General features: G+C 37.1%; 1 protein-coding gene across 5 annotated transcripts in view; it reads left to right on the top strand.

The window, feature by feature from the left end:
- Nucleotides 1-24522, top strand: part of PLA2G4A (phospholipase A2 group IVA) — a 160003-nt gene that overhangs the window by 134363 nt on the left and 1118 nt on the right. For all 5 annotated transcript variants that reach the window (XM_058701814.1, XM_058701816.1, XM_058701815.1 and 2 more), the window contains 3 exons: nt 3000-3184; nt 14637-14832; nt 16349-16506. In XM_058701814.1, the coding sequence (XP_058557797.1) occupies nt 3000-3184; nt 14637-14832; nt 16349-16506 (539 nt within the window). The remainder of the gene's footprint in view (nt 1-2999; nt 3185-14636; nt 14833-16348; nt 16507-24522) is intronic.

The raw sequence follows: 24522 nt of genomic DNA, 5'->3' as shown, positions 1-24522 counted from the left end.
TTTAAGTTACCCATTGTATTTACTTTTTTTTAATTGTATATGTTTTTTATTTTAGAGAGAAAGTGAGAGCAGGGGAGAGGGAGAGAGAGAGAGTGAGAGAGAGAGAGAGGCGGGGGGTGGGGGGAATCTCAAGCAAGCTCCACACTCAGTGCAGAGCCCAACGTGGGGCTCCATCCCATGACCCTGGGATCATGACCTGAACCAAAATCAAGAGGCAGATGCTCAACCCACTGAGCCACCCAGGCACCCCTTAAGTCATCCATTTTAAACCCTTTCAATTTTATGGCCATGCCACTTACTGAAGTAACAACATGACCCTATGCAGAAGGCTTAGACCCTGTGGGCCTTAGAATCCAGACTGTCACTGTGTGAAACTGGACCCCTTGGGTTTTAGTTTCCTTATCTTTAAAATGACACTGATAACACCTTTTTTGGTAAGAGTATTATGGGGATGATAAATATCATATATGAAATTTCTAATACATTATAGACCCTCAAAATAAATGAAGCTATTTTTAGGAGAAATAAAAGTACCCAAATAATGAATTTCGGCTCTTATTAAAATATTTAAAAACTAATATAAGAAAAGACTCACAAACATTCACATAAAACATTCACATATGTAATTTTTAAACAATAAGAATTTCAGAGGAATAAATATTAAAATCACATTTGATAATATATGTATTTTTCAGTGTTATAATTCTTAGGTTCCAGTTTCTGTGATGGATAGAAATTTAGAATCTTGGCTGGTAGAAAAATACCTTGTCACTACAATCCATACATACTTGATAAGAAAGGAGAATTAACCTAAAGATAATTATTTAAAGAATAATTTCTTTTGTCTCTCCTTGCTGGCCTATTTATTCACCTTAGACATAGCAAGACTTTTTCTTTTTTTTAACTTGGCCCACATTTTCATTTAGTTATATGACCTTGTTCTTGTCTAAACCACTCCCCCCATAGCCTTTTTTTTTAAAGCATATTTGGTTTTTTGTTTGTTTGTTTGTTTAAGGTCATTCATTCACACCCTCTCATTCAACAGTTCTGGGCGGTACAAATCACCTTGCTGTAAACTCTGTTCTGCTTCGTTCATAAACACACTAATATATGTTTGTAGCATTCACTTGTTATTCAGTATTTTAAGGATGAGAAATTTTAATAAATATGAGAGAAGAAAACACATGACTCTGTGTTAACTGTAGAAACTTAGAAGGATAATAATATTTTCTTAAGTAACTAAACCAAAGTCTAATTTAGAACTGTTTTCGATTCACACGGAATGAACATCAAGGCTAATTGTCTCATGGGTGCTTTTCAGCTTTTAATGATGATGAGGATTGTGGATTTAATGGGACAGTAAGAAATTAAAGATTTGCCTAACTTTTGGATCTCTTGCTCTTACAAAACATAACAATAAAATTCACTATATAGTCAGTATCATTCTTACTTAGAAATATATGGAGGAAACTAACATTCAGTGGGTTCCCATCATGTGCTGAACATTTTCCTGAATAATAGGTATTAACTACATTTTCAGGTGATTCTATAAACACAGGTTGGTCTGACCCTCTAGTTTTGATTGTTGCCTCTGTGAAAAGGCTTGCCAAGTGGAATTTCAATGCTTCCTCAGAGATCATAATCACTCTGTTCTTTCTTGAGCATAATCACTCTGTTCTTCTTAACAGTCCACGTGTGAAGGCAAGGGAACAGAACTAAACAATTACAGGTTATTTCATTCAGCTCAGATCACTTCGGTTCTGATCACATTCCTTTTTCCTGGGAAGTGAATGTGGAGCACCACACATAAATGTGAAGAGTAGCATGTTACCATTTTATTCATAAAACAAATGATTTCTAGACCCTGCTACCTTTCAGATCCTCTGTCACCTCATTTCACTGCCCTCTGATACTGTAACCACACCAGGCTTCTTGCTGTTCTGCAAACATACCAAGTCAGATTCTGCCTTAGGGACATTGCTCTGGCTCTTTCCTCTCCCTAGAAAAAAAATATCCCTCCAAATCGTCAGCTGGTCAGTTCTGGTCTTCTTCTCAAAGAGGTCTCTCTCATTTATCCACCTGAAGTTACTCCCTATTATATTACCCTCTATCATTTTCTACATTGCATTTATCACTACCCGAACTATTTATCAGTCACGTGCTCTGTTAGAACAGAGTTTGCATCTTGTTCAGCGCCTGAAATACAGCCCAAATATTAGCAGACAGTACACGTTTGCTGAATGTATTGGCTGGATTATTTCCTTGGACGCCCATCAGGGAGATGCAGTGCGGGATCCATTCACTCTACCACCCCCCCCCCTTCTGTACTGTAGAGATGGATGTATTTCATCCTTCATTTATAGATGTCATCTACCTCACATGTCTGTTATGACTTAAAACCAGATAATGTATGAGGAAATGTTTTTAAGCCAGTAAAGACCTAGGTAATGTGACGTAAAGCTGTTAAAGGGGTACATAGCTTAGAATTAATGCCAGGGCCTGAGCTAAGTACTTTCCATGCATTGTCTCACTTCATCTTCACAGCACCTTTATTTGATTCTTTTACCTGATGGTACAGATACGGAAACTAGGAGTTAAAGACAATAATTAATTGGCAGCTGCTAAAGCTGGACTCCTGCCCAGCTCTGTTTGTCTCCAAAGCCTGAGGACCTAACCCTATAAAACTTTATTCACAAACTTACCTTAAAAATATTTTGGGGGCACCTGGGGGGGGCTTAGTTGGTTGAGCATCAACTCTTGGTTTCGGCTCAGGTCATGATCTCATGGTTCATGAGCTCGAGCCCCAGATTGGGCTCTGCACTGACAGATCAGAGTCTGCTTGGGATCCTCTCACTCCCTCTCTCTCTACCCCACCCCCATGCACTCTCTCTTTTTCCCCTCTCTCAAAATAAATACTATTTTTAAAATGCATTTTTTTATGTTCTAAATAATGTGAAATGGCCATTTAATTTATTCTTTTCTTTCTTCCCTTTTTAAAGATCCTGATGAATTTGAGCAAATATATGAGCCTCTGGATGTCAAAAGTAAAAAGATTCATGTAGTGGACAGTGGCCTCACATTTAACCTGCCATACCCCTTGATCCTGAGACCTCAGAGAGGAGTCGATCTCATTATCTCCTTTGACTTCTCTGCACGACCAAGTGACTCTAGTCCTCCATTCAAGGTAAGGAGAATTTATACAACATTCCATTATCTAACATGTTCATTTGCATGCCTTGTAGATATTTTAGTCCTCTTCACTCCAATTTCTTATCCCTTTAGCCTACTTTCTACATTATGATGAGTAATATTTCAAAAACACAGATGTGATTTAATCACTTCCATTCTTAAAGAAATTTGTAAAATTTAAAAATTTTTAAAAGAAATTTGTAAATGATTTCCCATGACCCACGTTAAAGTTCACAGTCTTCAACAGAACAAGAATGATGCAATGTATCTGACGTTCAAGGAAATGAGGCTGAAAGTTGGATGTTAGCAAGTAAAAGATAATTAAAACCATGCCAGGGGAATATATACTCTCAAGAAGAGGACATAAATAGTATCTTGAAAATTTAACAACAACTATCAGGGAAAAATAATGAAAATTAAGGAATTGTACAGTGGTATGAAAACCAGTTGAAGATCTTTAACAACAAGGAAATCTTCAGTGAACTGGATAAAGGCAATTTCAATAAGGTTGTGAGGGGAGAAATCATACTGCATTGATTTGAAGGAGGAGTGCAAGATAGGAAAATGGAGACAACTCTATAGACTGCCCAGGGAAGAAGGAGATGTACTATATCCGCAAGAGGATGTGGGGAACAGGAAAATTATGTGTGTATGTGAACAGGTAGGTTGTTAATGGAAGAGATTTGAGTGTATTTAAATGCTGATGCCTGGGAGTCATTAATGAAGATGTTATTGGAGAGTGGAGAGATGACATATATGATAGAGTCAGAGTCACAGTCCTGGAAACTTACAGGGGTGAGGAGTACAAAGCAGATTTTAAAAAAATACAGTTGGAAAGTAGTATAGAAATGTCCATATTGGGGCAAGAGGGTAACATTTTTCACTGTTAGGCATGGAGAGGGGAAGATAGGAGAGTACTTATCTGATGACTTCTCACTCTTGTAGGAATTAGAAGTCAATGTTATCTTTTGAGAGTGAAAGGGTAGAGGTGGTGGAACCAGGATCATGTGGAGAATAAAAGTCTGCCTCTGAAGAAATGAGAAAAAGTTCAGAACAGGCAACATAGATTGCTCAGCAACACTGTGATATTACCCAAGCGAGATCATGAATATTATTCCCTCCACCTGGAACACCTCAAACTTTCTTTAGATGCATCTCAAATGTTATCTTTCTTGACCTCCACAGATCTAGTTTCAGTACAAAGGACTTAGTGTATTCTTCTAACATGGCAATTTTCATGGTGTATTGTCTGTATTTGTTTACATATATATCTCTTCCACTGTCTGTGAACTCCTTGGGAACTAGAACACTATTTTGAATGTATGTTTTGTTTTAATCATTTGGTTCTAATTGTATTATAAGTGCCAGCCAAAGTGTAAGTAGGTCATTTTTTCGTTGGTGAATGAAGGAAATGTTATAACAGATATGGAGTTATTATCCCCATTTCATAGATTAAGAAATGGAAATTAATAGAAAGTAAGTGAAATAGTCCATGATCTCCCAACCAGGAAGTCAGTGATAACCTGAGTCCTCTGGTATCTGCTTTCCTTTCTGTTATACTATGACTAAACTGCTCTCAAGACTAATAGTGGCTGTCATAATAGCTCCTTAATATATATAAAGCCTCATATTTTAAAAATGCTTTCACATTTAATTTTTTTAGAGGCAGTTAGTGGTATTCTGACAAGGAAACAAGTATTGATGAGATAAGCAATTTCATCATATCCTCACATTAAATAAGATAATGGGTAAACAGAACATAGTCCAGGACCTGGGTAGGAAAGTGCTAGTTAAGAAGTTGTCAAGCTGAAGGTGCCTGGTGGTTAATCATCCAATCCTTGATTTCGGCTCAGGTCATGATCTCACAGTTCATAAAATTGAGCCCGCATGGAGCTCTGCACTGACAGCACGGAGCCTGCTTGGGATTCTCTCTCTCCCTCTCTTTCTCTGCCCCTCCTTCACTTGTGGCCTCTCTATATTTCTCTTTCTCTCTCAAAATAAATAAAATAAAATAAAATAAAATAAAATAAAATAAAATAAAATAAAATAAAATAAAATGGACAATGAGTAAACAGAACATAGCTCAGGACATGGCTAGGAAAGTGCTAGTTAAGAAGTGGTCAAGCTGAGGGCTCCTGGGTGGCTCCATCAGTTAAGCATCCAACTCTTGATTTCTACTCAGGTCATGATTTCATGGTTTGTGAGATCAAGCCTGACACTGGGCTCTGAACTAACAGTGCGGAGCCTGCTTGGGATTCTCTCTCTCCCCCTCTCTCCTTGCCCCTCGCCCACTCATGCTCTCTGTCTCTCTCAAAATAAATAAACAAAACTTTTTTTAAAATGCCTTTAAAAAAAAAAGAAGAAGAAGCCGTTAAGCTGGACCAGCTTCCAAGGCTCCAGAATGACAATCTAACGCTCTTTCTCCTTCACTAGCTGCCTCCTCCGTATACATTGTAGATGTACATTTTTCTGTGCTGTGTGCTGTGTGCAGCAATTAATGATAAAGCATGGTTCTTGATTTACATAACATTTTAGCTTTCTTGGGGGAAAGGCTTTACATGCGAGAGTCATTTGGAAGGAAATTAAGAAACTTACTGTTAAAGAGTTATTTTGATTTATATGAGCATGGGTGTTATGGGAGATCCGTGTAAGAATAGATTGGTATGTCCTGGGGAAGATGAGCAGGGAAATAAATAGACCAGGATGAAAATGGCACAGAGATGGCAGTGAGCACATCTGAGGAAGTGGAGTGATCTGATTCGAAGTGATAGATATTAAGCTCCCATTAGGAAGGCTTTAGGGGAGATTCTAAAATTGGATGATAGGAAATAGAGAATCAGTGAAGGCTTTGCAGCCAGCAAACAGCCTCATGAAATTGGAATTTTAGGATGATTAATCTGACAGTGGAAAGTAGGACGGATTGAAGAAAGAAGAGCAAAAGATTAAAATTAAGAGGGATTTAATGCAATCCAAGCCTAGGATAATGAAGTACTGTACAGGGCAGGTGACTGAGAAAGCCAAGAGGAAGATCTGATGACCTACGAGCAGCTATGGGGGAGTGAATTTCAATGGATGACTGTAAGAGGATAGCTTGGAAACTAGTTCTGGGCATGGAAGAAACTGTATTATTCATTTCACCAGGGGGGCTGGAAAATGTCAAAGCCATAATTTTATATATGAATCACAGCCCTGCCACCTCATGAGTTAATATGGGGAAGAAAGTTTGCACCTTCTTTGGTTATCACTTTGTACCTCTAAAAAGAACTTGTACTTTGTTGTAGTTTTTAAATGTACTTGACTCATTGTTTCTAATTAAGAAGAATGTATACTTATTATTTAAAAATTTGGATATTTGGAATATATATTAAGTGCTTCTTGTACACAGACAACAGCTGCTGATATTTTGCAATTTTCTTCACGTGTGTGTGTGTGTGTGTGTGTGTGTGTGTGTGTGAACACCAGGATAATATAGTCTTGCATTTTGCTTCTTTCTACCTAAAATTATAATGTGAGCATTTTCCCATGCCATTAAATAATTTTTAATGTTTATTTATTTATTCTGAGAGAGAGAGAGAGAGAGAGAGAGAGAGGGAGAGACAGAGAGACAGAGAGAGAAGGAGAGACAGAATCCCAAGCAAGCTCTACACTTAGCACAGAGCCCAACATGGGGCTCAGTCTCATGACCATGAGATCATGACCTGAGCCAAAATCAGGATTTGGACACTTAACTGACTGAGCCACCCAGGCACTCCCCCATTAAATTTTTTTTAACATAATAATAAACACAGCATGCCGGGCACGTGGGTGGCTCAGTCAGTTAAGCATCCTACATCAGCTCAGGTCATGATCTCATGGCTCATGAGTTCAAGCCCCACATTGGGCTCTGTGCTGATGGCTCAGAGCCTGGAGCCTGCTTCGGATTCTGTGTCTCCCTCTCTCTCTGTTCCTCCCCTGCTTGCACTCTGACTCTGTCTCTCTCTCTCTCTCAAAAATAAATAAAAGTTTAAAATTTTTAAAAAATTATAAGCACAGCATGGTATCTCTATATGTATGTGAATATGCAACAATTTTTAACAAGGCTCTATTTTCAACTTTCAGATTATTGCTCTTTTGTCACTTTCTCTGTGATCATCCTTGCACATGAATCTTTAACCATACTTTTTATTAATTGCTTAGGTTGGCTTCTTAGATAGGTATTAGTTTAGGACTTTTAATAAATATTTTTGGTTTGCTTTCCCAAAAGGCTGCACCAATTGACATTACTATAGAAGATTGTATATGTGAGTCCTTATTTTACATGGCTCTTCCGGCTGAAAAAATATTGAAAACAAAGTTAAAAAAATTTACAATATGACAGAAAGAAAAAGAAGCACATTTTCCTCCAACTTTTCCCTTTGCTTGTGAGTGTAAATAGTTTGTTATGGTTATTTATATTCGTGTTTTTAAACTACTTTTAATTGGATTATTAGTATTGCTGCTGTTCATTAGTATTTTATATCTTAAAGATATTAAAATTTGTCTTATTTTTGCAAATATGATCTAATGAGTATTTGTGTTGGAATTTTTATTTCTGATGATTTTAACATTTTAAATATTTATGTAGTCACTTCTCTCACTGGTTTTATTCTTGAAATTCATATTAACAAAATCAGTTACATATAGACTGATATTTTTCTTTTTTTCAAATTTTTTAAAATGTTTTTTCTATTTTTGAGAGACAGAGACAGAGTATGAGCTGGGGCTGGGGTGGGCAGGGGGGACAGAGAGAGAGGGCGACACAGGATCTGAAACAGGCTCCAGGCTCTGAGCTGTCAGCAGAGAGCCTGATGCAGGGCTTGAACTCACGAACTGCAAGATCATGACCTGAGCTGAAGTCAGCACTTAACTGACTGAGCCACCCAGCCACCCCGGTATTTTTCTTTGTATAATATTCTCTTAAAATATTCTAACTCATTAATATTTTTCAATATATTAGGTGCATAATAACACAATCCCTCAAAGATATTATTTGCAATGCTTCCTTTATCATGTACTACAGAATGCCTAGATCTGTTTTGTATGTATCTATTGTATTCCATTGGTTCATCTGACAATCTGGTAATTCTTCTCTCAGTACCACACTGTATTTTAATAACTGTAGCTTTATTATGTATTTACTATCTTAGAGCCTACAATCCCTCCATCTGTATAGATTTACAAATTCTGTAGACATTTCCAGCTATGCATTCTCATAGATGTGCTATAGAAATTGTCAATTCCTTTCATCTCACCTCTCTCCCCAATATGTATGTATTTCCTTTTATTATTGGTTTAGTATAGCATAAAACCCATTACTCTGGAAATAAGGATTTATATTTTCAAAGACTTACTATAAAGGAAATTACACACTATCGTTTATAATGTTTTCCTCCAGAAATTTTCTTTTTTTGAGTTGAAATATAAATGCCATTTGTAATAAAAGAACAGAACAAAGATGCTGGGCCAAAAAATAAAACCATAAACCTTATTTCACAATTATTGATAGAAGCATTTCATAAGTATAGTTAAAACTCAGATTTTGTCAGGGAGATATGAATGATAGATATCATGGCTTTTGATGGAGGCGATCACAGTTTTTATCATATCTATGTTGTAACTGGCCTTGAAAACTGATGATGTCAATGTCAATAATACTGGAAGGTTTTTAGGTTTTCTTTTGTTGTTTTTTTTGTTTTAGATTTGTAGGCACACACCCTAATAGGAGGCTGGATATAAAGAGCCTCATGATTCTAAATAATATTCTTACTGATTTGAAAAAATCAGTTCTATGTTTCATTTTGTTAAGAGTCTTTTTGTTAACTCTATAACAACTTAGATATATACCATACAAATTTATTTCACCATTAGGGTCCATTCAAGGAGAATTCTAATAGCGCTTGTCTTTAATGTTGGTCATGAAAATAAGCCAGGGGTGTTTTCACATTCAAGTCTGCGAAATGAACAGACTGATTTTAGGAAAAACATTTTTAAGAAAGCTTTGGCTCTTTTAAGGAGCAAGCAAAGAATATAGGAGAATTCAGAGTTTACTAGAAATTTTTTTTAACCTTACTAAATTTTATGGAGAATAATAGAATAGTTATTATGCCGTAAATAATGTTATTTTATATCATGTTACCATATATTGGACATAAGTCTAACTCAGTTTTTCAGTGCCCTTTTAAATGCGTAATGAGCAGAACCCAGAGCAGTGGGTTCATTTTCTTAAAAATAAAAGGAAAGAAGAACAGAGAAAGGAAAGGAGGCAAGGAGGGAAGGAGAAAAAGAGGAGAGAAGAAAGGAAAGTCTGAAATGAACAAGTTTTCACCAATGATAAAAGTAATTTATCTAAATTAGCTTTATCTTGTTATATTTCACTCAAGGTCAAAATTCCATCAAACTGACAAAAAAACAGAGAATTGTATTTTTCCACACTAACCTGATTTATTTGTTAACATTGTGGCATGATCCTTGTGTTAAAACCTCTGCATATGATTTATTCATGACTTTGTTTTGGGTCACACCATCATGGCCAAGCCAGTCCAAGTGTTAGCTTGCTGGGCATCGATCTACTGTGGCCAATAAAGGGAACTACCCATTATTAAACATAGCATTTACAGATTTACCTCAAATATTAGTTTCCTAGGGCTGCCATCACAAATTATCACCAATGTAGGTATCTCAGGGCCACATTTCCTCCAAAGGCTCTATGGCTAGAATTCATCCTTGCTTTTTCCAGCTTCTGCCAGCTCCAGGCTTTCCTTGCCTTGTTGCTGCATAACTCCAATCTCAGCTCTGTCTTCATATGGGCTCTCCTATATGTGTGTATGTCTTCTTATAAGGATCTTTGTCTCTTATGAAGACATTTGTCATTGGATTTATGCCCCAGCCAGATAACCCACGATGATCTCATCTTGAGACCCTCAGCTTAATTACCTTTGCAAAAACCCCTCTTCCAAATAAGGTTACATTCACAGGTTCTGGGGCAGGGTGGGAGGTTAGAGCGCATGGACTTCTGTTTTGGAGGGCCACCATTCAACCCACTACACCTGTATTTGTCATTAAGGATCAGATGCCTATTGATGAGCAGATATGCCCAACATTAATTTCTCTACGTATTTTTGTGAAGTTATAGTAACGTCTTGGTGAAGAACTAAAGAGAACTGTAAAGTGCTATGTAAATACTCTACGTTATTAAATATACAAAATTATTTTCACACCCATTGCATTATAAAGCTCTTGGATCCTAATACCAGCATGCTTTTTATTGGAAGCAATGATGATCATAACCAGAAAATAGTGAATTCTAAACTGTAGATTCTATCCATTGTATCTTTTTTTTATTGTTTTAATGTTTATTAATTTTTGAGGTGGGGGAAGGGTCAGAGAGAGAGGGAGACAGAATCCAAAGTAGGCTGGGTTCAAACTCGGGAACAGCAAGATCATGACCTGAGCTAAAGTTGGCCACTTAACCGACTGAGCCATCCAGGCACCCCTATCTATTGTATCTTATGTTACTTGCTTCGTTCATTTTTTTTAAGATTCAATTTATGTTCATATTTATACTCCATACCTCTTCCCAATCTAAAAATGGATTGTAAATATTGAGAAACATCATAGAAAGTACATATCCTAGGTTTGGGCAGAGAAAATGCTCGTTTCCTCTAGAGAAAAGCTAATTTAGTAGATACAAATATATATTTATACATTTAAAAATACATATAAATATATATTTATCCATATATAAAAATAAAATGTCACATATATGCCATTCACACTATAGTTTGTATATATTTCTATTTTATTTAGGCTGTTTTTCTTATCCTTCACAATGTTTTTGTACTCAGAATGAGTACTTCTTACAAAGTGTTGCTTTGAAGGGTACTCACAAATTTTTATCTCCACAGAAAATCATTTTAGTAGTATGTATATTTGCCATGAATTAGTCTATGGAAATCAGAAGTGTGAGGTGTCCAACAACCAAAATGGATACTTGTGGTAGAAAACAGTTCAGGCAGAGTGCCATAATTTGCAAAGCAGCAATGTTCTTGCTCATGACATTCTTCTAAAATACTCTTTTCTAACTCGTCTGCTCTACTCATAGACTGTGTCATTGTTTCTCAGTCTTGACAGAGAAACGAGACATCGGGGAGGAGGTAGTTTTTCCATCCTGTAATCACCATCTCTACAGTCATCGGATTTTAACGTTTTCCACAGCAGGATCATATCAGGAAAGGGAAAGTTTCAATCGCTTCCTGATTCCAGCATAAAATATCTAACTAAAAATAGCTTGGTCTTTTACCTCACACAGTTCCTTTTCCTCTTGTGAAGAGGAAACTATCCACACATAGTTAGTCATCCTGAGTCATGTTTGTAAACACTAGAAAGCTCTTTTTTTGCCTCGTTCTCACGCAAATGATCCACAGTATGAACTTTTGGTTTTATTTTGGTGTTGAATAATCTTGAATGAATAATTGTGAAAGTGCCAGACAAGAACTAAACTGAATAATTCAATGGAACAGGGAGCAAAAAGGGGCTAGTGATAAAAGTTTCATCAAATTTCAAACCAGAATTTATATGTATATCTGTATATATATTTCAGTAAAATATAATCATATTTTGCCTAGTAGTTTATGAAATAACTGCTTTAATATACATTATATCCTTTGTTCCCCCCAATTTTTATTTCTTGTAAATAAAATGTAAATGGCATTGAGAGTTAATCAACTTAAAATTCCCAACATTCCAGAAGCATCAAGAGTACTGAAAGGTTCAATGTATACTTTTATGTAAATTTAAGGTACTATTTTAAATATAAACACAAATATCAGAGTGCCTGGGTGGCTTAGTGGGTTAAATGTCTGAGTTCAACTCAGGTCGTGATCTCATGGTTTGTGAGCTCAAGCCCCACATTGGGCTCTGTGCTGACAGCTCAGAGCCTGGAGCCTGCTTTAGATTCTGTCTCCCTCTCTCTCTGCCCCTCCCCCACTCTTGTTCGCTCTCCTCCTCTCTCTTTCTCTCAAAAACTAATAAATATTTTTAAAAATAAAATTACAATTAAAAATATATATATAAATACAAATATAAATATTTAAACTATAAGTTATACTGTTAAATATAAATTACTGAGTTTTTTTTAATACATTACCTCATTTCATCATCACAGCAATCCTGAGGAAAATAATAGTATTAAACTTTACACACAGTGGTAGAAAATAAGTTGCTGAGAAATAAGAAACAGAAGGAATAGAGGTGAAATGGGTTTGAGAGTCTACTATTTCAGGGATAGTGAACAACCTGGTCCCTGTCTGGTTGGTTGGTTGGTTGGTTCTTATGCTTCCCATTAGGGGAATATCACTACATACTTCAACCCATAAAATAATTTCGTCCCTGTTGACTTGTGGTGGCTCAGCAGTTTGACTCAGACCACCCAGGTAGCAAATCAAGGTGTCTCTGTTTGAGGTTGGCCTTTCAGGCTGCACAGCCCACACATGAAGCCATCCATCACATTCGCTGCCTCTATCATATTGCACTATAATATCTGTTATTCTTCTTTCCCATTGATTTATAATCTTCAAGGATTCAAAGACAGCCTTTGACTTATGCCTAGAACAAAACAGGTGTCTGATAATAATGGTTGAATGAATTAATGTATGCTCTGAAGAAATAGTCCACATACACTGCAAATCTCATGGTGAAGACTCTGTAGCGTTTACGACAGTTTTAAACCCAAGGAATTACTTGGTCACTATCTCTTACCCACGAGGCTATAAATCCCATAACAACAAGAGTTTCATTCACTGTGATGTTCCCACCTCCTAGCATGGAGCTTTGATTTGCAACTGATGACTATCATCGAATCAATTGATGTGATTGATGACACAGAGTAGTTAAAATAACTTAAGATTGCAGTGATCATTTCCCTAATACCTCACCTCTATGAGAATTTCTCTAATACTGTACCTGTCTCTCTTTCTTTTTCCTCTTTTCTTTCCTCACTTTTCCCCTTCCACCTCTCCTCTCTTTATTGGCATTTATTTATCAAACATTTGTATAGCAAATCATAAGTGTCAGACACTGTTCTAAATGCTGTACAGAGATTATTTTATTCAAAAGGCAATCAGGAGATATGTATTATTATTATTACCTTCCTTATTTTACATTTGAGATATTGAGTATGGAGACACTAAGAAACATGCCCATAGGCTCAGAGCTTGTGCTTTAACTCAGGCAATCGGGCCCTAGAGTCTGTGCTTTTACCACTGAGAGTCTGCTTCTTATTTTTCCCACTCCCCCTGAAACTGTATATAAATATAAATAGGCTCAGGGACCCTGGGTGGCTCAGTCGGTTGAGCGTCCAACTTTGGCTCAGGTCATGATCTCATGGTTTGTGAGTTCAAGCCTTGTGTCGGGCTCTGTGCTGACAGCTCAGAGCCTGGAGCCTGTTTCGGATTCTGTGTCTTCCTTTCTCTCTGCCCCTCCCCTGCTCATGCGCTCTCTCTCTCTCTCTCTCTCTCAAAAATAAATAAACATTGAAAAATATTTTTAAATATAAATAAGCCCTATTTATGGCATCTGTCCATATTGATTTATGTTTTCTAGTTCAACACTCTGTGTGCGTGTGTGTGTGTGTGTGTGTGTGTATGTCTGTGCGCTTACCCACCCTTTAGTCAGCCTTGATGCAGAAACAAATCTAAAATCTCAGTGGCTAACAAAAAAACATGTGTTCCTTGGTCACATTACGTGTCAGCAGCTACAAATCATCTGCTGTGACTATGTGTAGGTGTCTTCTCATTCTGGTGGGAATGTATAATTCTCTTATCAGGAAGGGAGCTAATATGTGGAAACAATCACACCATTGCGACACCCACTAACTAAATGTTTGGTTTCCCTGTCTGGCCCACTCTTGGCCACTACACATTTAATAGCATTCTGAGGCCAGAAGCTAAAATCTTTTTATAAACAGAATATTTAAAAAAGCTGATTCAGAGTAATTCAGATATGTTAGCATACATGAAATTTATTAATTTTAATTGGTTGTGTTAAGAAGATACAGGTAAGAATTCAGTAATAGAGTGTTCCTCATTTAGCTTCTTCAGATCTTTGACTCTGAAGGGTTATAGATAACCAGAGCCCTAATATTTTTTTCCTATAGCAATTACATCAATATAATTTCATTCAGTTCAGTCCATCAGTAAATTTTCACATGCCTCCTATGAGGCCAAGAATTAACATAATAGCGAGTTTGTTTGGAGGCAACTATGTATCTTTTTACACTAATGAGCTTCTTGTGAACAAGGTCATTATTCATCTTAGCAAGGAGCACATTGCTAGGACACAGTCAACACCTAATGAATATTGAACGATGGCCAGACCAACTGAATACATGAAAACTGAAAATTCCCGAATGCATCTTTACCTCTCCTCCATAGGAACTTCTACTTGCAGAAAAGTGGGCCAGAATGAACAAGCTTCCATTTCCAAAGATTGATCCCAATGTGTTTGATCGAGAAGGACTGAAGGAATGCTATGTCTTTAAACCCAAGAATCCTGACGTTGAGAAAGATTGCCCAACTATCATCCACTTTGTTCTGGCCAACATCAACTTCAGAAATTACAAGGCACCAGGTACGTTGGGAATATATTATATCTGTAGAGTAGAAATCTGGGAAAGGAGCAAGACTGATGTTAAGTGGTTTCATAATGGTACTTGCTGTACCAACTATTAAAATTTTGAATTCTTCCCTTCTCTTAATAAATAGCTACTATCCTGAGACCCCAAGTACTTCCCCTCTTTCTCACTCCAAGATCCCCTGAGTTCTTCACAATTCAGAAACTGATATATTAACATATCAATAAAAGTCTCTGGGGCTTTACTCCAGAACCTGGGCTTGTGTTTGTTCTGATTGGTTGGTGCCCTTGTCATAGGGATTGTTAAATATTTTGAAAAATCACCCATGCAAGAAAACCCTTGTTTCAGAACAAATCAGGCAAAAACTCTGAGAACTTTAAGTGACCACAGGATTAATATAATACAACATAGCTAGTAATTTCAGGTTGCCATGTTATATTTTGTAGAAAAAGAGAATCAAGTTCAAGGCACAGTCATCCTGTTTTACTACATCCAGAGTCTATAGACTCTTCAATATCCTAGAAGATACTGATTAACAAAAAGGAGATCTAGAGATTGACGAGCGGGATGCTCAAGGCCTAAAAATCATATTATCCTCGGACCAGAAAGTGCAGTTGTGAACGGAAAGATACAAAAGATAGTCATGGAAGATTTGACAGGGGTTGATGGAAAAGAAAGTGATCTTCCAAAAAGTGGAGGAAGACAAAGAAAAGATCAGTCGGGGTGGGGGGTTGGTTACTAGGAGTCATACTTCAAAACAAGAGAAGGAAGAATTGGCTGGCATTTTCAATTATTGAGCAGTAGAGTACTTAAAACCTAGAGAATCTTCCATCACTGTTAATACTCAAGAAGAGGCTGTGTAGGGGATTCCTGTGGCATGAACACAGTTAGATAATGTCTTGGTTCAGATTCCCCCAGAAGCACATGCTGAGAAAGAATTCAAGGGCAGATGGTTTATTTGGGTGGACTAGGGAACCTTAGTAAGGGAGTGGGGAAGTGATAAAGGAAGGTAGACAAGCAAAGATGTGTTAGTAAGCCAGCTACCATGAGGAGAACTTGATCCTGTTGGAATACTCTAAGAAAAGGAATAGAGCCTATGCTCCAGAATCATCCTTCCTTTTCATGCAGCAATAGGCAAGGGAACTGGAGTATTTATATCCTACTTCCTAGTGTCTTTGGTTGACTACTGCCTGGGGCAGAGTGTTATTTACCAGACTTTACATCCTGCTGTTAGAGAGCAAAGCAACCTTCCCCAGTTGCAGGATGGGGTAGAAAGTCCTTAGGCACAGGGATGCAGCTGCTGGCAATTGGAAGTTGCCCAGGCAGAACACATAGAAATCCCGACCCAGGGAATATGGGTGAGAGCAAAACAGTGCGTACTACAGATTACATGACCCCAGTGGGGGGCTCCCAATGTTATGTTTATGGCTATTTGTATGTTTTATTTCTTGGGTTTTAGAGATATTTTGTAGTTTTCAAAATCACACCAATTAAGACTCTTTGGGTATTTAGGTATCCCAAGAGAAACTAAGGAAGAGAAAGAAATAGCTGATTTTGATATTTTTGATGACCCCGAATCACCATTTTCAACCTTCAACTTTCAATATCCAAATCAAGCATTCAAAAGGCTGCATGATCTCATGTACTTCAACACCCTGAACAACATTGATGTAAGTATCTCCTGTGATCATTGATGGTGTCACATACTTCTATATCACATAAATATAGCAATACCTTTTTAATTAATTAAAAATAAAGTTTATGAATGATGCCACCCAAAGTGTACAATTTTATTTTTTGTGAATTATTTTATTACTCTCCAGAAGAACCCTATAAAATTCACAAATAAGAAAAGCAATCTTTCCAAGATTGCTTTTGGGCAGAGCCCACATTTTATACTATTATTTGATTGAAGGATTGTTTAATACTCTCAGCTTCTTTCCCAGAGTATCTAATGTATTCATCGTATGGTAAAATAAATTATAAGTAGGAAGAAATGTGATAAAAAGGAAATATAAGAGTAGGAAAATGAATGTAATAGAAGTGTAGTTAATCTGCTAAAATATCAGGAGCTTTCATAGATACACTCATGCTTTTAAACGTCTTTATTTTTGTATATCTTGGGAATGTTGCCATCAGTCACAGCCTTCTCATTTTTCACCTATGAGATATTAAGTATGCTTTGCATTAGGAACTTCAGCAACAAGTCATCCTCTTCAGTATTAGTCATTCCTATCCCCAATAAATCTGCTGCTAAGATTCTGCGTCTATGTGACATTCTGTAATCTCTAATTCACCATTTAGGAACGTGGTTGTGTAACTGAAATCATGTTGGTTTGTAGTTCCAAACCATAGTGTCTAATAAATTACTATCAGTTGTGAAAGCCCAAGTTCAGTAGCCTAATTGGATTTTGCACATTAAAAAAAAGAATAAAAGAAAAATAAAGGTATTAAATGGAGAGGGAAAGGTATCCTATCTGACTTACCAGTCTTTTTGGATACTGTACGAATGATGCCAAAGAAAGCACAGTATGTGGATGAGTGTTCCATGTGCACTAAGAGAATTCTGGCACGTCTGGTTCACTTGTGGGTTTAGTTGGCCTGAGACTAGTGGTGATCAATTGTGTACAGTTATAACAGTTATGCCATAATATGTTTATTAATCAGTATCTTTAATTTTTATAAACATGAAATTTTTCCCTAATAAGCTTCAGTTCCTAAAACTCTGAAATGGTTTCTTGTCAGCCTTTACTTATGAATAATATGTGATAATTCACATCAAACATGCTTAGTAAAGTTTATAGCATGTATCATTTTCTAAATATATTTATCTTTTTCTTTTTTCTTTTATCTTACAATCAGTGGACATCTGAAATCCATAGGCTACATTGTTTCTGTGGTGATTGTAAAAATTTAAAGAATATTAAGAGAAAATCAGTATTTTAATTTTTAACTTATAGGGGGTGAACAGACATTCTCAAAATAGAGTTGTGTTTTATAAAACCCCATGCTGTCAGAAGAGAACTAAGGGGTAATATCATAGTAATCCTATATCTGGTATGAAACCAGCAAACTCAAACCTATGTATTCCTTGGGATTAAATGCATTAAACTTGACCATTTGTCCTCAAATGGAAAAAAATATAGAATATAAGAATATGTAAATACCCTGTTAGACTTGGAAAAATAAAAGAATACCCACACATACATATGCATATTTACATCTGCATATTTACATACCTCTATATAGTCTGAATGTGTGAGTGGATAGATATAGATATATAATTTAAACAACTACATTTCTCTCATTGCTTTCACTTCTGGTTTATATAAAGTCTGCTAAGCTATTTGCTATAAAGAATGATACAGTTCTATTTATATATTCTCAAAAGTAGTTTGACACGTAGATGAACAAGCAAAAGCCTAAGCAAAAATGGACTGAATTCCAAAATAACTTTCCTGAAATATAGCTCATCAAACATTAATTAATAAAACAGGTTTAAATTGCTTCTAAGAATGTTTCTGGCATAGAATGTAGAAGTAAGGCCTTGGGCTTTATATCTTATTTAGATTTCAAAGGGGCCACTTGTGTGACTTTGAATAAGCTACTTTTGGGGTCTCAGTTTCCTCATCTCTAAAACAGATGTAACAGCACCTATCATAATAGCTATAGTGAATCATCGGGTGATGTATGTACAATAACCTGCAAACAGAAGCCGCTCAATAAATGGGAATCTTACCTAAGTGTATCTATATCCTATACCATGCTAGATACCCCCAAGACCTTCGCAAATGCCCAGAATTAATAACATAGACAAGTCTGTACAGGTAATAGTAGCCTAGGCAGTAAATTGGCAGGGGGGAATGGGAGGTCATGAGTGAATGTGAACTTCCTCTTAAATTTTATGACCATTGAGACTTGTGTTCAAGTGATTCCTCTGTGTGTGTGTGTGTGTGTGTGTGTGTGTGAACGTACACGTGGGTACATTTCATACCCAGCCGGGTAGGAATTCCAGTATTCACTGACATTTTATCTCTTTCTTGACTATTCCCCCAACCCCTCACTTGTAACCAAGGAATCAAATTTTATCAGAATCAAAGCTTCTTGATAAGGGATGATAAAACAGAACAACAAAACTGCCAGGGCAGGATGCTGGAGAGTTCATTAGGCTCAATCATTAGCTAAATCATTCATTCCCACACCACCTGAATAGTGTAGCTTACTAATTCATACTTCAGCAACACAGCACATATTTACTTCCCATGGACTGTCAGTTGCTTGCCAGTTGTGGACCCTAGGAACAGAAATTCTTTTAATGCAGACCCCTGACTGCCAACTCCATAGAAGATGGTTTCCAAGTTTGTGGCCATGGCCACTGTTGGCTTGGGGCAAATTTTCATCTTCGATTAACATTCTGGCTTAACTTTTTACTCTGAAAAGGCCACCCTGTCTCTGACAGCTGTATGCTTCTGTTGGGTTATTTTCCCAGAGATCCTAGCTGGCCTTCTTTGCTAAAGCTAAATTCTAGTTCACCGTTAGAGAATTCTTGCTCTGTTTCTGCTCACATCGTGACAACAGCCTGGGTTTCTCATTAGCATCGGGTTTCTGCACTTACTCAGTCCTCCCAAATTCTTTCTCACTGAACATTGCCTCGGTGCTTTTACAATGGCGGTATTTCATTGGGTGGGGGCGGGGGTGGGTGCTGGGGTTGTTTGTTTGTTTGTTTGTTTGTTTGTTTGTTTTAAGAAACCTACCATAGAATGACTTATACCAAAACATGTGGTATGGAAATGAAGGGCCTTTGGAGTCAGACCAAATTGGGTGTTCAAATCCTTGCTTGCTGCCTCTTGGCTGGGTGATCTTGGACACGTTGGTTAACTTTTCCAAATTTTGCCTCCCTCACTTGTAAAGAGAAACAATGATACATATCTTACAGTAAAATATTATTAAGTAAATTATTATTAAGCAAAATAATGTAATTTAAGGGCTTGGCATGTAAGAGACACTATAAATTGAAGCAATTAGTATGATAATGATAATTATTATCAGTGTTCATATTGTCTTCTACTTTTACTTATAAATTTAAACCCTTTGAAAACTGTAACTTGCCTTATTTACCTTGTGTCCTCCAGAGACATTGATCATGATGCCAGGCACCTAAAATAAATATGCGATAAAATTTTTGTGAATGATTTTTAAAATGTCATTGAGTTACTGGCTGAAATTATAGAAGAGTTTGATGTCATAGGAGGAGAGGAGAGCAAGTGGCAGGACACAGGTCTGTTGGTTGGAGGCAGAATTTCTGACCACACAGAAACTCTACACCTTATATGCCTGGGCATGGAGCGTGCTGGACTCATAAACCCCCAATTTGATCTGGAGGGAATATGGCCTCTCCTTCCCAGGACCTTGTTGATTTAACTGCCACAGGGAAACACACCGTTATACAGCCTCACTCATTCAGTTGATTACTTTGGTAGGCATATTCTAAGGTTATGTGTCAACTTATTCAACATGTTCCAATGATGCATAATAATGAGCTTTTAAAATTCTTTCGCAAACAGTTCTTTAAAGCGGAAAATACTAGATGGTAATTAAAATGAGGAAAAGCATGTATCCAGAAGTACTGGTACTTAATTCTTCATCATCATCATAAGAGCACTTAGGTACAAGTTAAAGTTTTTATCTTTTCCAAAATAATTTAGGAGACCCTGACTGGCTCAGTCAGTAGAGCATGGGACTCTTGATCTCGGGGTTGTGAGTTCGAGCCCCACGTTGGTGGAGCCTACTTTAAAAAAATTAAATTAAAATATTTTTAAAAAACACAAAGAGGTTAAAAAAATAATTTAGAAGCTTATTATATATGATGGCCTAATATGTTAGGCCCCAAATCATCTACCCTTAATGCTGCCTATAATCTCTTTCCATCTTATTTATTCATTAACTCAACACAGATTTGTTGGGTATCTACTGTGCCAGGCACTGTTTTCGTAACTAAGGATATGACAGTGTACAAAATAAAAAGAACCAAAAAACAGTTTTGAGTGTTTCAGATAAGCTAGATATTCTCCCCTAGAATAGTTAACACTTAAAATTAGCCTATGAGGTAGGTATCTTTATATGTGAAGAAACTGAGTCAAGGATAACGTAGGCAGATTGCTGGAAGCCACACAATCATGTGAGGAGTCAAGATGGGGGTCACAGGGTTTTTTTTTTTTCTCACTCTTTCCTCACTTTTGAAGCATATTTTTCTCAAGAAGCCTTCTTTCCTGTTTCCCAAACACAGTCTCCTTTCCTGCCAGGCCAATTCCCAGATGTTTCCTATGCATGCCATGATCTCCTATCTTCAGCCCGTTTTACAAGATCGTCTAGAATTCTACTGAGAGTGCCCAGTCCATCCACCACACTTATAGAATCTTCCTGTCCTTCTATTCATCTCATTATCTCCATGAGTTGAACTTTGTTTTGATCAACCTTCCATGAATTCATTACTTTGACAAATATTTATGGTTCTCCTTCTGTGTTCTAAATGCTGGGATCAAAAATGACAAGACTAATAGGGTGCCTGTTTCTATGACACTCAGTTTATTTTGGAAAGGCAGGCATTTGCTGGCAAATTCATAGTAATTTAGACCAGAATATCTTCTCATAGTCTTCTATGTTTGTAATTTTTATTTCTCTTTCAAAATATACAGTAACTTTCCTCTTGGGGATCATTTTTCATTTTCTGTTGTGGGAATTCAGTATTTGCTTGTGGATTGCTTCTAATCTCATGCCTCTAGGGGAGAAGATCACATTTAACATGTTTCCTTTTCTTATTCTTGGCCTTTATTGCCATAGATTTAGAGTCTGGATCAACATTAGAAGGGTACTGAATGGCACCAGTGAAGGATGACATAGGTCAGTCATACTTAGGGATGAGCAGGGGGATGGAGAGGTTTGAGAGATGAGGGCTGTTGTAGTATAACATGAAAGGGAAGAATTTGGAATCTCAATGAATTTCAGAGGGGAATGAAAGAGGAAATTAGATACAAACACTATTGAAGATTACCCCTAATACCATTTTAAAAATAGGAAGATTCAAAGATGGTATATTGCCTCTTTGTTTTGGGGGGGGGGGTGGCTTTTTTTTTAATTTAATTTTTTTATTATTTATTTTTATTTTATTTTTTTAATATGAAATTTTTTGTCAAATTGGTTTCCATACAACACCCAGTGCTCATCCCAACAGGTGCCCTCCTCAGCACCCATCACCCACTTTCCCCTCCCTCCCAACCCCCATCAATTCTCAGTTTGTTCTCAGTTTTTAAGAGTCGCTTACAGTTTCCTCCCTTCCTCTCTAACTTTTTTTTCCCCTTCCCCTCCCCCATGGTCTTCTGTTAAGTTTCTAAGGATCCACATTAAGAGTTCTTTGGATACATGTGATTGTACCATGGATCATGCCAGAAAGTTTGGATTTAGCAACTGATGCAATATTGAGTCTAGTCTCTTCTGTTTATATCACAGAATTATAAATCACAACAAATGGCTGTTTTCTGCAGCAATCTGAAAAATCTGGGCAATGCCTTCATAGTATTAATGTGCCACCTAGTGGTTCAACTTGCACATTTTAACTGTATGTGATTTGGGATTTTCAGTTAATAAATGTAAATATTCATTTTCCTGTATAAAAATGGCCTGTTTTCTAGAAACACCTCCAACGTCCACTTACGGTAAATCCACTAGTTCATGATACTGATACTGCTCATTTTTGCGTGTTTATGAATTCATTATAAAGGAATTGACAGCAGTCATTATTAGTATAAGTTCCCTGTGGTTTGTTATATTTTAAAGCTTTTTAGGTATTTGGAAAATAAATCATTGGTTTTTATTTTACTTGGGTATTTCTCTGCAGTGAGGGTTCATGTGTCTTGTGCTGGTATGGTGAAGGAGAAACCAACTGAAAACTTGTTGACATAAGATCTAGAAAGGCAGAGAGATTACTAAAAGAAGACGTAGGACACACTTGATAGAATTGGTTTGCTGACTTCTACCATATAATAAGCCCACAATTGGATATACCTTGTGTGTTTATTTCTGGTAAACTTTATAGCCTCACATCCAAATTAAAGCTCCTAAATTCTCGCACACATGGTCAGTTTAAAAATAACAACAATAAATAGGTGCTAGTTAGGGAATGCTTCCTACGTGCCAGGTATTGTGCAAAACACTTTATATAAATGATCTCCAATCCCCACAAAAGCCAAGGTTAGTATTATTATTCCCACTTTAAAGAAGAGGAAACAGGAGTGCCTGGGTGGCTCAGTCAGTTAAGCATCTGACTTCGGCTCAGGTCGTGGTCTCTCGGCTCTTGAGTTTGAGCCCCTCATCGTGCTCTCTGCTGTCAGCACAGAGCGCACTTCAGATCTTCTGTCTCCCTCTCTCTGTCTGCCCCTCCCCTGCTTGATTTCCCCCTTTTCTCTCTCTCTCTTTCTCTCTCTCTCTCAAGAATAAATAAATATTTTTGAAAGAAAGAAAGAAAGAAAGAAAGAAAGAAAGAAAGAAAGAGAGAGAGAGAGAGAGAAAGAAAGAAAAAGAAAGAAAGAAAGAAAGAAAGAAAGAAAGAAAGAAAGAAAGAAAGAAAGAGAAGGAAGGAAGGAAGGAAGGAAGGAAGGAAGGAAGGAAGGAAGGAAGGAAGGAAGGAAGGAAGGAAGGAAGGGAAGAGGAAACAGGTTCAAGGATTTAAGCTAATTCCCCTTGACCTCACATAGCCAAGAAGTAATTGAGCCTGGAGGTCCTTGGTCAAGGTCTCCTTCACAGGCCTGAAGCCTCTTCTGTCACCATAGAAGTCAATTAACTATGTTTCCCTTACTCGTGGGGAAAATGGCGTCAGCAAATACCCGCTTTACTTAAAAAAACTCAGTAACAGTTGAGCCCATAAGATAATTAAATATACATAAATGATACTATGTTTTATTATATATATTCTCTCTATATAATTTAAAAATCATAGAGCAAATAAAGGTGTCCCATTTCTGTGATAAATCCCTCTTTCCAGAATACAACTGTTTGTTGTTTAAAGTTACCATTGGAGAATTAGAGGAGCCTGCCCTTCGGGCCCAACACAAAGTCACAGAATATTAGTTACATGTTAGCACTACTCAGCTCAGTATCTCTCTCTTTCAGGCATTGACCTGGGCTTGCTCAGTGACACTGGCTGTGGACATGAGTTTGCCAAGGCTTCCTACCTGTGGCCAAGGGCTCAAACACAGGCAGATAATACCTTAATGCTGTTTAACAGTCCCTGGGGTAGAGAATAAAGGGGATTGTAAAATTATCCCTGTGATTTTCTTCTGTGCCCTCAAACTTTTACCTCGTTGGTTAAGATGAAATCCTACAGTCCAGTCCTAGGGAATAGAGTCTTCCTGATTTGGACAGGGTTCCAAAACAGCAGCAGAGCCAGGCCTCTCTGCCAAAGCCCATTCCCATTCTCTGCAACAACCGCTTCAACCAAATTCCAAGTCTTGTCTTCTTTCCAGAAGTTCTTAAGTAGGTTAACTTCACACCAGAAGAGAGTATGAAAATTGCAATGGAAGTTCTTAGAGGTTATAGTCACCATTAATTTGAGTATATATGAAGATTATTCTGAATAAAAAATAGTGATCATCCATAAAATCACTAAGTATGGCATTTTCTAGATAGAGGAC

The sequence above is a fragment of the Neofelis nebulosa genome, chromosome 15, assembly GCF_028018385.1.
Source record: "Neofelis nebulosa isolate mNeoNeb1 chromosome 15, mNeoNeb1.pri, whole genome shotgun sequence".
NCBI classification, from domain to species: Eukaryota; Metazoa; Chordata; class Mammalia; order Carnivora; family Felidae; genus Neofelis; species Neofelis nebulosa.
This window is presented reverse-complemented; position numbering and strand designations above follow the sequence as displayed.